The sequence below is a fragment of the Cherax quadricarinatus genome, chromosome 2, assembly GCF_038502225.1.
Source record: "Cherax quadricarinatus isolate ZL_2023a chromosome 2, ASM3850222v1, whole genome shotgun sequence".
NCBI lineage: Eukaryota > Metazoa > Arthropoda > Malacostraca > Decapoda > Parastacidae > Cherax > Cherax quadricarinatus.
The window spans coordinates 78566453-78587040 of record NC_091293.1 but is presented as its reverse complement, the minus strand read 5'-3'; the positions used below and the strand labels follow the sequence as shown (position 1 = coordinate 78587040).

At 43.7% G+C, this 20588-nt stretch overlaps 1 protein-coding gene across 1 annotated transcript in view; it reads right to left on the bottom strand.

Annotated features, from left to right (window-relative positions):
• LOC128684346 (periodic tryptophan protein 2 homolog) overlaps positions 1-20588 on the bottom strand; it is a 160886-nt gene that overhangs the window by 36267 nt on the left and 104031 nt on the right. The window contains exon 15 of the mRNA XM_070089131.1: positions 92-239. Within this exon, the coding sequence (XP_069945232.1) occupies positions 92-239 (148 nt within the window). The remainder of the gene's footprint in view (positions 1-91; positions 240-20588) is intronic.

Genomic DNA, 20588 nt, shown 5'->3' with positions numbered 1-20588 from the left:
ACAGTTACTTAATGAAATGCAAATTAGAGGATTTTTCATTTCAGTTAAAAAAAATGACGAAGTGTTTCTGATACAAGGTACATGAACTTACATCCATAGCATCAAATGATCTATTTTGAGTGATTTCAAATTTCTTTATAAGGAGCTCATCATCTATGCTGTATATGCAGACATTCTTGCTCTGTCCTCCTCCTAATATAAACTTGCCATCTGAACTGTAGCACAAGCAGCTGAATGCTCTGAAAAATTACGTTTAATTGTAAATTGGCCACTTCCTTCAAAATGCGTAACTTACCTGAGGAGACTGCAACTTAATTTTAATGAATAAAAAAAAATTATACATTTTTTTTCAAGATGTCGACTGTCTCCAACAAAGGCAGGGTGACCCAAAAATGAAACACTTTCACCATCATTCACACATAATCACTGTCTTTGCAGAAGCGCTCAGATAAGACAGTTCAGATGTCACTCTAATCAGCCAGTATCCCAATCCTGCCTCCAAATTTGGCATGATTGGCCTGAGATGCCTGGTCAGCATAGAATGGGTCTTAACACTCAATATGCGCAGTATTAAAAAAATCTGGACCACTTAGTGCCTTGTGGGAGCACCAGCTCAATTGAGTGCCAGCTAGAGCAAACAGCATAGCAAACACCAGGGATTCAATGATGTCATGTCATATTAACACTCCTTTTAAGAGGAAAGTGGTGTTGACCCCAAGTCTAGTGGCCACAAGTGATCAAGGATATATAAAAAACCTCAATAATAACCCATGTGCAACATTTGTGCAACATCCTTTCAATTTTGATACCACTGGTAGTGTTATCCTGCAGAAATGTCCTATAACCTTTGCCCTAAGTAAAGAGAAATGATTCTGGAACACGTGTAATAAGTGTTCGGCAGGCTGGGTGGATGGCTGGCAATTGACTTTGGCTGTCTCTATCTCTGTTTGCATCTATCTCTGTATCTGTCTCTGGCTGTATCTGTCTCTGTCTGTATCTGTCTCTGTCTGTATCTGTCTCTGTCTGTATCTGTCTCTATCTCTGTCTCTATCTTTGTCACTGTCTCTATCTCACAGGTACACATAAGCAGCTATCATACATGGTGTAAATTACTTAGAATAACCCAAAAATTCTACTGTGCTCGTAGATACAGCCTCTCCTCACTTAGCGATGAACTCGTTTACTGACGACTCAGAGTTACGATGGGATCTCTGACCAGTATGCCTACCTAAATAATGTATATTAGAGTTGATTTCCTCTGTTCTGGTTATTACAATATACAGTACACTACTGTATAAACATCTAAAAATATACTAAAAATGTTACAAATGGTTCAAAGGTGACATCAAAACAATATCAAAGATGGTAAACACAAATCCACTACCATTATAGTATGCTCCTTGCAAATTTGTTTACTGACATGGTCTCAGGAACGAAACTCAGTCATTAACCGAGGAGAGGCTGTATAAGACATAATAAGCATAACTGGTGAGTAATATACATTTTCACTTGTTCAGGAATCAGATGTGATGACTGCATCGTGTGTAATACCTGATGGTTCATGAGCAGCTATCTGAGAGAGAGAGACAAGCAGACAGAGAAATAGGAAGACAGAGACACACAGGCAGACAGAAAGACAAATAAGCAGAGACAGAGCTAGACAGACAGATATGTTTGTAACAGTGAGAAATAAAGCCAAGATTCAGTGGATCAGTGAACGATCATCAATATTAGAGTTCTGCATCATCAGCAGTGGAGTGACACTCATCTTACACCGTCCTTCGAGGAGTTTCATATATTCCAGCATGTCTGAGGAAGGGTTGTTGAGGTGGTTCGGACATGTAGAGAGAATGGAGCGAAACAGAGTGACTTCAAGAGTGTATTAGTCTGTAGTGGAAGGAAGGCGGGGTAGGGGTCAGCCTAGGAAAGGTTGGAGGGAGGGGGTAAAGGAGGTTTTGTGTGCGAGGGGCTTGGACTTCCAGCAGGCATGCGTGAGCGTGTTTGATAGGAGTGAATGGAGACAAATGGTTTTTAATACTTGACGTGCTGTTGGAGTGTGAGCAAAGTAACATTTATGAAGGGGTTCAGGGAAACCGGCAGGCCGGACTTGAGTCCTGGAGATGGGAAGTACAGTGCCTGCACTCTGAAGGAGGGGTGTTAATGTTGCAGTTTAACCCTTTGAGGGTCGACAGGCCCTCTCCGAAACTCGTTCTCAGGGTCAGCCAAATTTAAAAAAAAAAAAAATTATTTTCTCTTATGAAAAGATAGAGAATCTTTTCCCGATCATAAAGACACCAAAAGTTTGAAATTTGATAGAAAACTTACGGAATTATGCTCTCGCAAAGTTAGCGGTCTCGGCGATGTTTACGCATCGGCGATTTTGCCCACTTTGAGCCCCATTTTCGGCCAATTTCACTGTACTAGTCGACTAAAAACATGAATATTTCGCTAGAACTACATTTTTTCTATCAAATGAGTGCAAGAAACCACCCATTTATGAAATTCAACTATCCAGTACAGTGGTCAGAATTTAGCAATTTTGCCAATTTCACACAAATTTCAAAAGATGCCAATTTCCGAATAGGGTCCAGAATAAACAAGAAAGACATTCCTGGCACTAAAATGACATTTCCTCTAGTCATTAGTCATGTCTCAAGGCCCCTCTTATATTCTTTTGCTTTCCACTTTGAATTTTTATTTTCACAAAAAATATAAGATTTACTGTTATGCAGACTACTGCATTAGTGTAAAAAATGGTATAAATATTATTGGTGCACTTGTGAAAGAATATTAGACTCACCAGTTGACGTGTATTGCACGCTTGGCACGATTTGTTTACTTTTGAAGTTTGGTAAAAATCGAACATTTCTGCTACTTTGAGCTCAATTTCAAGGCACCTTTCTTTGTAAAACCAGTCAAAATCATCTCAATTTCTGTAATATGTCTTCCATTCTATAAAATGAGACCAAGAAAACTAGAATACAACAATAAATACCATACGAAAATACACTGCAAAGTCGCTGATTTATTAAAAAAAAATGGTCAAAGTTTTTTTTTTCTCATTATGCACTGTGTGCTGCAGGATTTTTTTTAGACTGTGCACACTGACCACATAGACCCATTCTTTCATATGAAGGCCTACCAGCTTTCTCCCACTAGATTTGAGGCCGCTAGAATTTATGAGTACTAGTACGTCAAAAACCCCTACGCGTAAGACGTACTAGTACGACGAAAACCCTCAAAGGGTTAAAAACTGTAGTGTAAAGCACCCTTCTGGCAAGACAGTGAAGGAGTGAATGACGGTGAAAGTTTTTCTTTTTCGGGCCACCCTGCCTTGGTGGGAATCGGCCAGTGTGATAATAAAAAAAAAAAAAAAAAATAATGTCTAAAACATTGCTGGGACCTATACATATTTTGCATATATTTCTAGACAACAGTATATGACCCAGACAGGTGAAAATGTTCACCTGTCAGTGTATCTGTGACTATTTGATTACTATATCAGTATAGGTAGTAGGTTGGTAGACAGCAACCACTCAGGTAGGTACTACCATCCTGCCAAGTGAGTGTAAAGAGGAAGCCTGTATTTTGTTTTACATGATGGTAGGATTGCTGGTGTCTTTTTTTTCTGTCTCATAAACATGCAAGATTTCAGGTACATCTTGCTACTTCTACTTACACTTAGGTCACACTACACATGCATTTACACGTATATGTATACACACTCATCTGAGTTTTCTTTGGCTTTATCTTAATAGTTTTTATTCTTATTGCTTTTCCTTTCATATCATTAGGGAAGTGGAATGAGAATCTTTCCTCCGTAAGCCATGCATGTTGTAAAAGTCAACTAAAGTACCGGGAACAATGGGCTATGTGGCACGTAAAGAGTACGTAACCTTTATTCGGCACATGTACACACCCTCATTGAAAGGCTATCTCCCCCAATCAGCCAACCAGGTACTAAGGGTTGATGATGGAGCCCCATCGTTCAATCAGTACCCAAGTTCCAGCCAATAAGATGGTTTACGAAACTGCAGGTGTTGTAGGTACCACTCACCTGTCTGCCCTTGTCATTCCCATTCTAGAGCTGGTTGAAGCACGGTCTGCTCTCTACTGGCTTCTATTTTGCCTTGCTTACCATGGAGTGCACTAATACCTATTGTTGTACAGTGTATATAGTGTACATACTTCTGTTCTGTTGGAGAGGCACTGTCAAGAAATTTTAATGAAAATAAGAAAAAATTTTGGAGTGAGTTAAACAAGTTAAGAAAGCCTAGGGAAAGTATGGATTTGTCAGTTAAAAACAGAGTAGGGGAGTTAGTAGATGGGGAGATGGAGGTATTAGGTAGATGGCGAGAATATTTTGAGGAACTTTTAAATGTTAAGGAAGAAACAGAGGCAGTAATTTCATGCACTGGTCAGGGAGGTATACCATCTTTTAGGAGTGAAGAAGAGCAGAATGTAAGTGTGGGGGAGGTACGTGAGGCATTACGTAAAATGAAAGGGGGTAAAGCAGCTGGAACTGATGGGATCATGAAGGAAATGTTAAAAGCAGGAAGGGATATAGTGTTGGAGTGGTTGGTACTTTTGTTTAATAAATGTATGAAAGAGGGGAAGGTACCTAGGGATTGGCGGAGAGCATGTATAGTCCCTTTATATAAAGGGAAAGGGGACAAAAGAGACTGTAAAAATTATAGAAGAATAAGTTTACTGAGTATACCAGGAAAAGTGTACGGTAGGGTTATAATTGAAAGAATTAGAGGTAAGACAGAATGTAGGATTGCGGATGAGCAAGGAGGTTTCAGAGTGGGTAGGGGATGTGTAGATCAAGCATTTACATTGAAGCATATATGTGAACAGTATTTAGATAAAGGTAGGGAAGTTTTTATTGCATTTATGGATTTAGAAAAGGCATATGATAGAGTGGATAGAGGAGCAATGTGGCAGATGTTGCAAGTATATGGAATAGGTGGTAAGTTATTAAATGCTCTAAAGAGTTTTTATGAGGATAGTAAGGCTCAGGTTAGGGTGTGTAGAAGAGAGGGAGACTACTTCCCAGTAAAAGTAAGTCTTAGACAGGGGTGTGTAATGTCACCATGGTTGTTTAATATATTTATAGATGGGGTTGTAAAGGAAGTAAATGCTAGGGTGTTCGGGAGAGGGGTGGGATTAAATTTTGGGGAATCAAATTCAAAATGGGAATTGACACAGTTATTTTTTGCTGATGATACTGTGCTTAAGGGAGATTCTAAAGAAAAATTGCAAAGGTTAGTGGATGAGTTTGGGAATGTGTGTAAAGGTAGAAAGTTGAAAGTGAACATAGAAAAGAGTAAGGTAATGAGGGTGTCAAATGATTTAGATAAGGAAAAATTGGATATCAAATTGGGGAGGAGTATGGAAGAAGTGAATGTTTTCAGATACTTGGGAGTTGACGTGTCGGCGGATGGATTTATGAAGGATGAGGTTAATCATAGAATTGATGAGGGAAAAAAGGTGAGTGGTGCGTTGAGGTATATGTGGAGTCAAAAAACGTTATCTATGGAGGCAAAGAAGGGAATGTATGAAAGTATAGTAGTACCAACACTCTTATATGGGTGTGAAGCTTGGGTGGTAAATGCAGCAGCGAGGAGACGGTTGGAGGCAGTGGAGATGTCCTGTTTAAGGGCAATGTGTGGTGTAAATATTATGCAGAAAATTCGGAGTGTGGAAATTAGGAAAAGGTGTGGAGTTAATAAAAGTATTAGTCAGAGGGCAGAAGAGGGGTTGTTGAGGTGGTTTGGTCATTTAGAGAGAATGGATCAAAGTAGAATGACATGGAAAGCATATAAATCTATAGGGGAAGGAAGGCGGGGTAGGGGTCGTCCTCGAAAGGGTTGGAGAGAGGGGGTAAAGGAGGTTTTGTGGGCAAGGGGCTTGGACTTCCAGCAAGCATGCGTGAGCGTGTTAGATAGGAGTGAATGGAGACGAATGGTACTTGGGACCTGACGATCTGTTGGAGTGTGAGCAGGGTAATATTTAGTGAAGGGATTCAGGGAAACTTCTTCAATTTCTCTCTCCCCTCCTCCGAACCAGTTTCCTCAGGTCTGGCCTCTTGCTGTTGAAGTTGATCTAGCAGCTCATCAGTGGTTAGTTCTTCATTGTCCTCCTCCACCAACTCTTCCACATCATCCCCACTAACCTCCAACCCCAAGGACTTTCCCAATGCAACAATGGATTCCTCAACTGGCATACTCCTCTCCGGGTTAACCTGAAACCCTTCAAAATCCCTTTGGTCTACACATTCTGGCCACAGTTTCTCCCAAGCAGAGTTCAAGGTTCTCTTAGTCACTCCCTCCCAAGCCTTACCTATAAGGTTTACACAACTGAGGATATTAAAGTGCTCTCTCCAAAACTCTCTTAGAGTCAATTGAGTTTCTGAGGTCACTACAAAGCACCTTTCAAACAGAGCTTTTGTGTACAGTTTTTTGAAGTTTGCAATAACCTGCTGGTCCATGGGCTGCAGGAGAGGAGTGGTATTAGGAGGCAAAAACTTCACCTTAATGAAGCTCATGTCCCCATAAAGTCGCTCTGCCACGTCTGTAGGATGACCAGGGGCATTGTCTAACACCAGGAGGCACTTAAGGTCTAATTTCTTTTCAGTTAGGTAATCTTTTGCACTGGAGGCAAATGCATGGTGTAACCAGTCATAGAAAAAGTCCCTAGTGACCCATGCCTTACTGTTTGCCCTTCACAGCACACACAAATTAGCCTTGAGGATATTCTTTTGCATGAATGCTCTGGGAGTTTCTGAGTGATACACTAATAAAGGCTTCACTTTGCAATCACCACTAGCATTGGAACACATCAACAGAGTAAGCCTGTCTTTCATAGGCTTATGTCCTGGGAGTGCCTTTTCCTCCTGAGTAATGTAGGTCCTGCTTGGCATTTTCTTCCAAAACAGGCCTGTTTCATCACAATTAAACATTTGTACAGGTTTCAGTCCTTCACTGTCTATGTACTCCTTGAATTCCTGCACATATTTTTCAGCTGCTTTGTGGTCCAAACTGGCAGCCTCACCATGCCTTATCACACTATGTATGCCACTACGCTTCTTAAATCTCTCAAACCAACCTTTGCTGGCCTTAAATTCACTCACAACATCACTAGTTGCAGGCATTTTTTTAATTAAATCCTCATGCAACCTCCTAGCCTTTTCACTTATGATCACTTGAGAGATGCTATCTCCTGCTATCTGTTTTTCATTTATCCATACCAATAAGAGTCTCTCAAAATCTTCCATCATTTGCGATCTCTGTTTCGAAAACACAGCTGAACCTTTGGCAAGAACAGCTTCCTTGATTGCCGTTTTGTTGCCCACAATAGTAGCGATGGTTGATTGGGGTTTATTATACAACCTGGCCAGCTCGGAGACATGCACTCCACTTTCACACTTAGCAATTATCTCTTTCTTCATCTCTATAGTAATTCTCACCCTTATTGCTGTAGGGTTGGCAATAGAAGCTTTCTTGGGGCCCATGGTCACTTATTTTGCAGATAAAATCACCAAAAACACTGTATTAATACGAAAAGGTTCGATTGTATGCTTGGATGTTACCGCGGAGGCTGGCTGGTAAACAATGCCACCGGCGGAACATGTGAGGCTGGCTCAAGCCGCACATTAGACGCGTCTCGGATGAACAGCGTTGAGCGGGTTTTTTAGCGGTATGCGAGGCAAAATCTTAGCGATAAAATGTATCGGTATGCGGATTTAACGGTATGCGGGGTCCACTGTATGTATGTATGTATGTATGTATGTGCATATACACATATATATATATATATATATATATATATATATATATATATATATATATATATATATATATATATATGTATGTATATATATATTATTTTTTTTATTATCACACCGGCCGATTCCCACCAAGGCAGGGTGGCCCGAAAAAGAAAAACTTTCACCATCATTCACTCCATCACTGTCTTGCCAGAAGGGTGCTTTACACTACAGTTTTTAAACTGCAACATTAACACCCCTCCTTCAGAGTGCAGGCACTGTACTTCCCATCTCCAGGACTCAAGTCCGGCCTGCCGGTTTCCCTGAATCCCTTCATAAATGTTACTTTGCTCACACTCCAACAGCACGTCAAGTATTAAAAACCATTTGTCTCCATTCACTCCTATCAAACACGCTCACGCATGCCTGCTGGAAGTCCAAGCCCCTCGCACACAAAACCTCCTTTACCCCCTCCCTCCAACCCTTCCTAGGCCGACCCCTACCCCGCCTTCCTTCCACTACAGACTGATACACTCTTGAAGTCATTCTGTTTCGCTCCATTCTCTCTACATGTCCGAACCACCTCAACAACCCTTCCTCAGCCCTCTGGACAACAGTTTTGGTAATCCCGCAACTCCTCCTAACTTCCAAACTACGAATTCTCTGCATTATATTCACACCACACATTGCCCTCAGACATGACATCTCCACTGCCTCCAGCCTTCTCCTCGCTACAACATTCATCACCCACGCTTCACACCCATATAAGAGCGTTGGTAAAACTATACTCTCATACATTCCCCTCTTTGCCTCCAAGGACAAAGTTCTTTGTCTCCACAGACTCCTAAGTGCACCACTCACTCTTTTTCCCTCATCAATTCTATGATTCACCTCATCTTTCATAGACCCATCCGCTGACACGTCCACTCCCAAATATCTGAATACGTTCACCTCCTCCATACTCTCTCCCTCCAATCTGATATTCAATCTTTCATCACCTAATCTTTTTGTTATCCTCATAACCTTACTCTTTCCTGTATTCACCTTTAATTTTCTTCTTTTGCACACCCTACCAAATTCATCCACCAATCTCTGCAACTTCTCTTCAGAATCTCCCAAGAGCACAGTGTCATCAGCAAAGAGCAGCTGTGACAACTCCCACTTTGTGTGTGATTCTTTATCTTTTAACTCCACGCCTCTTGCCAAGACCCTCGCATTTACTTCTCTTACAACCCCATCTATAAATATATTAAACAACCACGGTGACATCACACATCCTTGTCTAAGGCCTACTTTTACTGGGAAAAAATTTCTCTCTTTCCTACATACTCTAACTTGAGCCTCACTATCCTCGTAAAAACTCTTCACTGCTTTCAGTAACCTACCTCCTACACCATACACCTGCAACATCTGCCACATTGCCCCCCTATCCACCCTGTCATACGCCTTTTCCAAATCCATAAATGCCACAAAGACCTCTTTAGCCTTATCTAAATACTGTTCACTTATATGTTTCACTGTAAACACCTGGTCCACACACCCCCTACCTTTCCTAAAGCCTCCTTGTTCATCTGCTATCCTATTTTCCGTCTTACTCTTAATTCTTTCAATTATAACTCAACCATACACTTTACCAGGTATACTCAACAGACTTATCCCCCTATAATTTTTGCACTCTCTTTTATCCCCTTTGCCTTTATACAAAGGAACTATGCATGCTCTCTGCCAATCCCTAGGTACCTTACCCTCTTCCATACATTTATTAAATAATTGCACCAACCACTCCAAAACTATATCCCCACCTGCTTTTAACATTTCTATCTTTATCCCATCAATCCCAGCTACCTTACCCCCTTTCATTTTACCTACTGCCTCACGAACTTCCCCCACACTCACAACTGGCTCTTCCTCACTCCTACAAGATGTTATTCCTCCTTGTCCTATACACGAAATCACAGCTTCCCTATCTTCATCAACATACATACATACATACATACATACATATACTGTATATATATATATGTATATATATATATATATATATATATATATATATATATATATATATATATATATATATAATATAATATAATATAATATATATATATATATATATATATATATATATATATATATATATATATTTTTTTTTTTTTTTTTTTTTAACAAGTCGGCCGTCTCCCAACGAGGCAGGGTGACCCAAAAAAAGAAAGAAAATCCCCAAAAAGAAAATACTTTCATCATCATTCAACACTTTCACCACACTCACACATTATCACTGCTTTTGCAGAGGTGCTCAGAATACAACAGTTTAGAAGCATATACGTATAGAGATACACAACATATCCCTCCAAACTGCCAATATCCCAAACCCCTCCTTTAAAGTGCAGGCATTGTACTTCCCATTTCCAGGACTCAAGTCCGACTATATGAAAATAACCGGTTTCCCTGAATCCCTTCACTAAATATTACCCTGCTCACACTCCAACAGATCGTCAGGTCCCAAGTATCATTCGTCTCCATTCACTCCTATCTAACACGCTCATGCATGCTTGCTGGAAGTCCAAGCCCCTAACCCACAAAACCTCCTTTACCCCCTCTTTCCAACCCTTTCGAGGACGACCCCTACCCCTCTTTCCTTCCCCTATAGATTTATATGCTTTCCATGTCATTCTACTTTGATCCATTCTCTCTAAATGACCAAACCACCTCAACAACCCCTCTTCTGCCCTCTGACTAATGCTTTTATTAACTCCACACCTTCTCCTAATTTCCACACTCCGAATTTTCTGCATAATATTTACACCACACATTGCCCTTAGACAGGACATCTCCACTGCCTCCAACCGTCTCCTCGCTGCTGCATTTACCACCCAAGCTTCACATCCATATAAGAGTGTTGGTACTACTATACTTTCATACATTCCCTTCTTTGCCTCCATAGATAACGTTTTTTGACTCCACATATACCTCAACGCACCACTCACCTTTTTTCCCTCATCAATTCTATGATTAACCTCATCCTTCATAAATCCATCCGCCGACACGTCAACTCCCAAGTATCTGAAAACATTCACTTCTTCCATACTCCTCCTCCCCAATTTGATAACCAATTTTTCTTTATCTAAATCATTTGATACCCTCATCACCTTACTCTTTTCTATGTTGACTTTCAACTTTCTACCTTTACACACATTCTCAAACTCATCCACTAACCTTTGTAATTTTTCTTTAGAATCTCCCATAAGCACAGTATCATCAGCAAAAAGTAACTGTGTCAATTCCCATTTTGAATTTGATTCCCCATAATTTAATCCCACCCCTCTCCCGAACACCCTAGCATTTACTTCTTTTACAACCCCATCTATAAATATATTAAACAACCATGGTGACATTACACATCCCTGTCTAAGACCCACTTTTACCGGGAAGTATTCTCCCTCTCTTCTACACACCCTAACCTGAGCCTCACTATCCTCATAAAAGCTCTTTACAGCATTTAGTAACTTAACACCTATTCCATATACTTGCAACATCTGCCACATTGCTCCTCTATCCACTCTATCATATGCCTTTTCTAAATCCATAAATGCAATAAAAACTTCCCTACCTTTATCTAAATACTGTTCACATATATATTTCAATGTAAACACTTGATCTACACATCCCCTACCCACTCTGAAGCCTCCTTGCTCGTCCGCAATTCTACATTCTGTCTTACCTCTAATTCTTTCAATTATAACCCTACTGTATACTTTTCCTGGTATACTCAGTAAACTTATTCCTCTATAATTTTTACAATCTCTTTTGTCCCCTTTCCCTTTATATAAAGGGACTATACATGCTCTCCGCCAATCCCTAGGTACCTTCCCCTCTTTCATACATTTATTAAACAAAAGTACCAACCACTCCAACACTATATCCCCCCCTGCTTTTAACATTTCTGTCATGATCCCATCAGTTCCAGCTGCTTTACCCCCTTTCATTCTACGTAATGCCTCACGTACCTCCACCACACTTACATTCTGCTCTTCTTCACTCCTAAAAGATGGTATACCTCCCTGGCCAGTGCATGAAATTACCGCCTCCCTTTCTTCCTTAACATTTAAAAGTTCCTCAAAATATTCTCGCCATCTACCTAATACCTCCCTCTCCCCATCTACTAACTCCCCTACTCTGTTTTTAACTGACAAATCCATACTTTCCCTAGGCTTTCTTAACTTGTTTAACTCACTCCAAAATTTTTTCTTATTTTCATTAAAATTTCTTGACAGTGCCTCTCCCACTCTTTCATCTGCTCTCCTTTTGCACTCTCTCACCACTCTCTTCACCTTTCTTTTACTCTCCATATACTCTGCTCTTCTTATAACACTTCTGCTTTGTAAAAACCTCTCGTAAGCTACCTTTTTCTCTTTTATCACACCCTTTACTTCATCATTCCACCAATCACTCCTCTTTCCTCCTGCCCCCACCCTCCTATAACCACAAACTTCTGCCCCACATTCTAATACTGCATTTTTAAAACTATTCCAACCCTCTTCAACCCCCCCACTACTCATCTTTGCACTAGCCCACCTTTCTGCCAATATTCGCTTATATCTCGCCCGAACTTCCTCCTCCCTTAGTTTATACACTTTCACTTGAGTCCTGGAAATGGGAAGTACAATGCCTGCACTTTAAAGGAGGGGTTTGGGATACTGGTAGTTTGGAGGGATATGTTGTGTATCTTTATATGTGTATGCTTCTAAACTGTTGTATTCTGAGCACCTCTGCAAAAACAGTGATAATGTGCGAGTGTGGTGAAAGTGTTGAATGATGATGAAAGTATTTTCTTTTTGGGGATTTTCTTTCTTTTTTGGGCCACCCTGCCTCGGTGGGAGACGGCCGACTTGTTTAAAAAAAAAAAAAAAACTTCTGTTCTAAATTGGTGAAGGATAATACAAATCGAAAGTTTTTCTGCTGTATTTATTTTGCTCCCTTTACACCCAGGATGACAGGCCTTTGGGACTCCTGGGTTGTAATATGGGTAGCCTGTCCGGGAGCTGGAGCTGGACTTAGAGCACGGGTTGATCCTAGGGTGATGCTGGAAACAGGAACACTGTGTAGCTTGCTGTCTGGCACTGCATTAGCTTTGCCAATGTTTTACAAACTTTGGGTGTCAATTGTCTTATTATGGTCAGCCTTGCTATTGTATGATCGTTCAACAGCTCGCTACTAGCTTGTTCGGTGTGCTTGCTTCGCTATGGTCAATCTTGTTGTATGAAGATTTTGCAGTCAGCTTTGCTACTGTGTATCCGCCTTGCAAGCGTATGCGCATATTCTGCAGTCGTACTGTGCATAGCTAAGCGTATCCTGCAAATAACATGTTACGTTTGGGTACAAGTATTCTGCAGTCGTACTGTGTATAGCTAAGCGTGTTCTGCAAATAACGTGTTACGTTGTGGTATTCTGCAATTGTACTGTGCATGGCAAATAACTTGTACATTGGTGTATGCCACCTAGACAAGTCAGATGTCTGGTGTCAGCATATACTTTATTTAACTTGCCTAAAGTGTCCCTACAGTGTTGTTGGAAAACTGCTCATTCCATTGGCATTGATTATGAATGCACTCTCACAGCTGAGCAACTACGTACTCTTATAAGCAACAAACTTCGGGAAGAGGAGATGGCACATCAGACTTCTCCCTCTACGGGAGCCAGGAATAAAACTCCGAAGTTCTTGCAGAAGGAAAATGATACATCTATGAAGCAAAATCGTCAGTCTCTTGCAACAGGGTTATCTGAAACCGAATCAGCTGCGTTGGCACTTGAGTTGGCGAAAATCAATCTTGAGCAGACTAGGGAACAGAGGGCATTTGCCAAGGAAGAGTTTGATAGGGAAAAAGAAAGAAGGCAGTTTTTGCAAGTTGTAAATGACTTTAGTTTACAGAAAGCAGAACAGCTTGTTCCCCGCTTCAATGAGGCAGAACCAGAACAATTTTTCGAAACTTTCAAAAATCAGGCTCGAGCCTTGAGGTGGCTGGAACAGCATTGGGCATCGTAGGTTCACACAGCATTGTTTGGTAAGGCACAGGAATTTACGTCAGTGTTAAATGACACTGATTTTTCCGATTATAAAGTGGTGAAGCCCACAGTTTTGGGAGCATATACATGTATCCTAGCTAAGTACAGAAAGTAGTTTAAATTAGGCAGATGACAGCTTGGTCAATCCCTGGTTGATTTTGTGAGGCAGCAGACCAAAGCTTTTACCAGCTGGTATAAAGCAAGTGGTGTTGCTACCTTCGATGATCTTGTGGAGCTTATTCTGGTTGACAACCTGCTGGAGTCTGTAGGACCAGAGGTTAGAGTCTTTCTGCAGGATCGTGACTTAACCACTGCATTGGAGGCAGCCAGGTTGGCTGATACCTTTGAAACTAACCGCTCCTTGTCCAAGCGGTCCCATCACTCTTTTAACAGCCTGGCATGAGCAGAGATTGTCAACCTTGGAGGATGAAGTGCCAGCCGGAGGGAGAACGTCTACGTTAGCCAACTAAGTCATCTGGCGAGCCACGCTACTCAACTTATGGTTCACCTGGTGAGAGACAAACCACTCAACATGGTGCAACTCGACAATAGTATCCAGAAAGACCCCAGCCAGAGCAACACCAGTTGCAACGTCAGCAGGGAGTTAAGGGCAAGCCTGTTGTCTGCTTCCTCTGTAATAAAGTAGGTCATATCCGTCCTCCTGCACTTTGGACTTACGTTAGCCCGACTGTCTGCTGTCTCGCTCTGAGTTTAGGGTTTGGCTTTTTGTCACGGATAAAGCTGAGCTCTAAGAGTTGGATGGTTGAGAGGAAAGGCGGTCCCATTATATGGTGCCATGGCAGCACGGTTACCACTGGGAGGTGGGAGCCTAATCCTGAGCCCTCTTGGGGTGGGGGTGTGGCATGCAAAGAGTACATAACCTTTATTCAGTACATGTACACACCCTCATTGAAAGGCTATCTCACCCAACCAGCAAACCAGGTACTAAGGGTTGATGATGGAGCCCTGTCGTTCAATCAGTACCCAGGTTCCTGCCAATAAGATGGTTTTAGAAACTGCAGGTGTTGTGGGTACCACTCACCTGTCTGCCCTTGTCATTCCCATTCTAGAGCTGGTTGAAGCACGGTCTGCTCTCTACTGGCTTCTATTCTGCCTTGCTTACCGTGGAGTGCACTAATACCTATTGTTGTACATAGTGTATATAGTGTACATACTTCTGTTCTAAATTGGTGAAGGATAATACAAGTCAAAAGTTTTTCTGCTGTGTTTATTTTGCTCCCTTTACACCCAGGATAACAGGCTTTAGGGACTCCTGGGTTGTAATAGGCTAGTAACCCCTTTTCCCGTATAACTTACTAAAGAGAAAAATAAGAAGCCATCAAAGTGGTGTAAGTGTTTTTGGGACTTGACGAGCTGTTGGAGTGTGAGCAGGGTAATATTTAGTGAAGGGATTCAGGGAAACTGGTTATTTTATATAGTCGGTCTTGAGTACTGGAAATGGGAAGCACAATGCCTGCACTTTAAAGGAGGGGTTTGGGATATTGGCAGTTTGGAGTTATATGTTACATATCTTTATATATGCTTCTAAACTGTTGTATCTGGGTGCCTCTGCAAAGACAGTGATTATATATGAGTGAGGTGAAAGTGTTGAATGATGATGAAAGTATTTTCTTTTTTGGGGATTTTCTTTCTTTTTGGGTTACCCTGCCTCGGTGAGAGACAGCCGACGTGTTGAAAAAAAAAAATCAGTATAACTAATATGTACAGTGGTACCTTGACTTACAAGTTTGATTTGTTCTGTGACTGAGCTCGTAACTCAATTTGCTCGTATATCAAATAAATTTTCCTAATTGAAATTAACTGAAATGCCATTAATCCATTCCAGCCACCAAGAAACCACCCCAATTTTTTTGTTACAGGTTCTTAAATAAGAAAAATGCATTTATAAATCAGAAATATTGTATACTCCACTCACCACCTTCACGACTCCACTCACCACCTTCACTACTCCACCCACTACCATCTCTACTACACCCACCACCCTCACTATTCCACCCACCACCATATCTACTACACCCACCACCCTCAGTACTCCATCCACCACCCTCACTACTCCACCCACCACCATCACTACTCCACCCACCACCATATCTACTCCACCCACCACCCTCACTACTCCACCCACCACTATCTCCACTCCACCCACCACCATCACTACTCCCCCACCACTATCAGTACTCCACCCATCAATATTACTACTCCATGAACCACCCTCACTACTCCACCCATCACCATCACTGCTCCATCCACCACTATCAGTACTCCACCCAGCACCATCACTACTCCACCCACCACTATCAGTACTCCACCCAGCACCATCACTACTACACCCACCACTATCAGTACTCCACCCAGCACCATCACTACTCCACCCACCACTAGCAACTCCTACACCCACCACTAGCAACTCCACCCACCACCATCACTACTCCACCCACCACTAACAGTACTCCACCAACCACCATCACTACTCCACCCACCACCATCACTACTCCACCACCACCATCACTAATCCACCCCCACCATCACTACTCCACCCACCACTATCACTACTCCACCCACCAATCACTATTCCACCCACCACTAACAGTACTCCACCCACCACCATCACTACTCCATCCACCACTATCAGTACTCCACTCACCACCATCACTACTCCACCCACCACTATCAGTACTCCACCCACTACCATCAATACTCCACCCACTGCTAACAGTACTCCACCCACCACTATCAGTACTCCACCCAAATCCCTACCATCACCACCATACTCTCCACCCACCACCATCACTACTCCACCCACCACTATCAGTACTCCACCCACCAACCCATCACTACTCCACTCACCCACCACTATCAGTACTCCACCCACCACCATCACACTACTCCACCCACCACTATCAGTACTCCACCCACCACTTTTAACTACTCCACCCACCACTATCAGTACTCCAACCACCACCATCACTACTCCACCCACCAGTATCACTACTCCATCCACCACTACTACTCCACCCACCACTATCAGTATTCCACCCACCATCATCACTACTCCACCCATCACTATCAGTACTCCATCCACCATTATCACTACTCCACCCACCACTATCACTACTCCACCCACCACCATCACTACTCCACCCACCACTATCACTACTCCACCCACCACTATCACTAATCCACACACTACCATCACTACTCCACCCACCATTATCAGTGCTCCACCCACCACCATCACTACTCCACCCACCACTATCACTCACTACTCCACCCACCACTCCACCCACCACTATCATCAGTACTCCACCCACCACTATCAGTACTCCACCCACCACCATCACTACTCCACCCACCACTCAGTACTCCACCCACCACTATCAGCTACTCCACCCACCACTATCAGTACTCCACCCAACATTACAGTACTCACTACTCCACCCACCACTATCAGTACTCCACCCACCACTATCACACTCCACCCACCACTATCAGTACTCCACCCACCACTATCAGTACTCCACCCACCACCATCACTACTCCACCCACCACTATCAGTACTCCACCCACGACTATCAGCACTCCATCCCTACTCCACTCATCACTACTCCACCCACCACCATTATCCTACTCCACCCAACACCATCACTACTCCACCCACCACTATCAGTACTCCACCCACCACTGTCAGCACTCCACCCACCACTATCACTACTCCACCCACCACTATCAGTACTCCACCCACCACCATCAGTACTCCTCCCACACACAGTGCTCCACACTCCATAACAGTACTCACCCACCACTATCAGCACTCCACCTACCATCACTACTCCACCCACCACTATCAGTACTCCACCCACCACCATCACTACTCCACACACCACTATCAGTACTCTACCCACCACTATCAGTACTCCACCCACCATTATCAGTACTCCACCCACCACTATCAGTACTCCACCCACTATCACTACTCCACCCACCACTATCAGTACTCCATCCACCACTATCAGTACTCCACCCACCACTATCAGTACTCCACTCACCACCATCACTACTCCACCCACCACTATCAGTACTCCACCCACCACCATCACTACTCCACCTACCACTATTAGTACTCCACCCACCACTATCAGTACTCCACCCACCACCATCAGTACTCTCCACCCACCACCATCAGCACTCCACCCACCACTCAGTACTCCTCCCACCACCATCACTACTCCACACACCACTATCAGTACTCCACCCACCACTATCAGCACTCCACCTACCATCACTACTCCACCCACCACTATCAGTACTCCACCCACCACCATCACTACTCCACACACCACTATCAGTACTCTACCCACCACTATCAGTACTCCACCTACCATTATCAGTACTCCACCCACCACTATCAGTACTTCACCCACCACTATCAGTACTCCATCCACCACTATCAGTACTCCACCCACCACTATCAGCACTCCACCCACCACTATCAGTACTCCACCCACCACTATCAGTACTCCATGCACCACTATCAGTACTCCACCCACCACTATCAGCACTCCACCCACCACTATCAGTACTCCACCCACCACTATCAGTACTCCATGCACCACTATCAGTACTCCACCCACCACTATCAGCACTCCACCCACCACTATCAGTACTCCACCCACCACAGTACACCCACACTACTCCACCCACCACTAACAGTACTCCACCCACCACTAACAGTACTCCACCCACCACTAACTCCACCCACAGTACTCCACCCACCACTAACAGTACTCCACCCACCACCATAACAGTACTCCACCCACCACTAACAGTACTCCACTCACCACTATCAGTACTCCACATACCACCATGACTACTCCACTCACCACTATCAGTACTCCACCCACCACCATGACTACTCCACCCACCACCATGACTACTCCACCCACCACTATCAATACTCCACCCACCACTAACAGTACTCCACCCACCACTATCACTATTCCACCCACCAACATCACTACTCTGCCCACCACTATCAGTACTCCTCCCACCAACATCACTACTCCACCCACCACTAACAGTGCTCCACCCACCACCATCACTACTCCACCCACCACTATCACTGCTCCACCCACCACTATCAGTACTCCTCCCACCATCATCACTACTCCATCCACCACTATCACTGCTCTACCCACCACTATCAGTACTCCACCCACCACCATCACTACTCCACCCACCACTATCACTGCTCCACCCACCACTATCAGTACTCCTCCCACCACCATCACTACTCCACTCACCACCATCACTACTCCACAGTACTCCACCCACCACCTCCATCACTACTCCACCCACAGTACTCCACAGTACTCCACCCACCACAAACAGTACCCACCACCATCACTCCACCCACCACTAACAGTACTCCACCCACCACCATCACTACTCCACCCACCACTAACAGTACTCCACCCACCACCATCACTACTCCACCCACCACTAACAGTACTCCACCCACCACCATCACTACTCCACCCACCACTAACAGTACTCCACCCACCACCATCACTACTCCACCCACCACCATCCCTACTCCACTCACCACCATCACTACTCCACCCACCACCATCCCTACTCCACCCAACACCATCACTACTCGCTCCACCCACCACTATCAGTACTCCTCCCCACCACCATCACTACACCACCCACCATCACTACTCCACCCACCACTATCACACTCCTCCCACCACCATCACTACTCCACCCACCACTATCACTCACTACTCCACCCACCACCATCACTACTCCACCCATCACTAACAGTACTCCACCCACCACTAACAGTACTACTCCACCCACCACACACACTCCAACACTAACAGTACTCCACCCACCACTAACAGTACTACACCCACCACTAACAGTACTCCACCCACCACTAACAGTACTCCACCCACCACTAACAGTACTCCACCCACCACTAACAGTACTCCACCCACCACTAACAGTACTCCACCCACCACTAACAGTACTCCACCCACCACTAACAGTTCTCCACCCACCACTAACAGTACTCCACCCACCACCATCACTACTCCACCCACCACTAACAGTACTCCACCCACCACAAACAGTACAGTACTCCACCCACCACCATCACTACTCCACCCACCACTAACAGTACTCCACCCACCACCATCACTACTCCACCCACCACTAACAGTACTCCACCCACCACCAGTACTCCACCCACCACCATCACTACCACCCACCACTAACAGTACTCCACCCACCACTAACAGTACTCCACCCACCACCATCACTACTCCACCCACCACCATCACTACTCCACCCACCACTAACAGTACTCCACCCACCACCATCACTACTCCACCCACCACTAACAGTACTCCATCCACCTTAATGTTTCTGGAAAAGCTCTAAGTGTTGAAATGGAGGTCACCTCTTTCCCTGATATATACGAGAACCAAACAAGGGACGAGGTGCCTCACTACAATCTGGGATTAGTGTGGGAGTATTATCCTTTCAGTTATGTCTTTTAAGAGCATGTGGGATGGGATGAAGTACCTGACATTCCTCTGGGTACAAAGTTGGATTTGACTTCAGATACACCGAGAATTAGTGGTGAATCTGAAGCTCACTCGTAACTTGGACTTTGGCTCGCAACTAAAAGCAAAAAATCGACCAAGCAACGGCCTGTAACTCGGAA